The sequence below is a fragment of the Egretta garzetta genome, unplaced genomic scaffold, assembly GCF_000687185.1.
Source record: "Egretta garzetta isolate BGI_Z169 unplaced genomic scaffold, ASM68718v1 scaffold412, whole genome shotgun sequence".
NCBI lineage: Eukaryota > Metazoa > Chordata > Aves > Pelecaniformes > Ardeidae > Egretta > Egretta garzetta.
Genome location: NW_009258770.1, coordinates 666,835 through 667,095, shown reverse-complemented (window position 1 = coordinate 667,095; position 261 = coordinate 666,835). Strand labels below are relative to the sequence as shown.

Sequence of the window (261 nt, the reverse complement as noted above, 5' to 3'; positions counted from 1 at the left end):
CTTGACTGCTCCTCTTCTCCCCTGTAATGACCAGTACGTAAACAAACACCTCTCTCTTACTTTTCCCAAATAATTTCTCTAGATTGGCAACTCTCTGTTTGATGAAGAGGGATCAAAAATTGTCAAGGACCTGATGGCCAAGGCAGAGAAGAATGGTGTGAAGATTACTCTGCCTGTTGACTTCGTCACTGCGGATAAGTTTGATGAGCATGCGCAGACTGGGGAGGCCACAGTGGCTTCAGGCATTTCTGCTGGCCGGGT

The 261-nt window shown here is 47.5% G+C and overlaps 1 protein-coding gene across 1 annotated transcript in view; it reads left to right on the top strand.

Moving 5' to 3' along the window:
* Positions 1–261, top strand: part of PGK1 (phosphoglycerate kinase 1) — a 10,455-nt gene that overhangs the window by 6,959 nt on the left and 3,235 nt on the right. The window contains exon 7 of the mRNA XM_035889074.1: positions 83–261. Coding sequence (XP_035744967.1) covers positions 83–261 — 179 coding nt within the window. The remainder of the gene's footprint in view (positions 1–82) is intronic.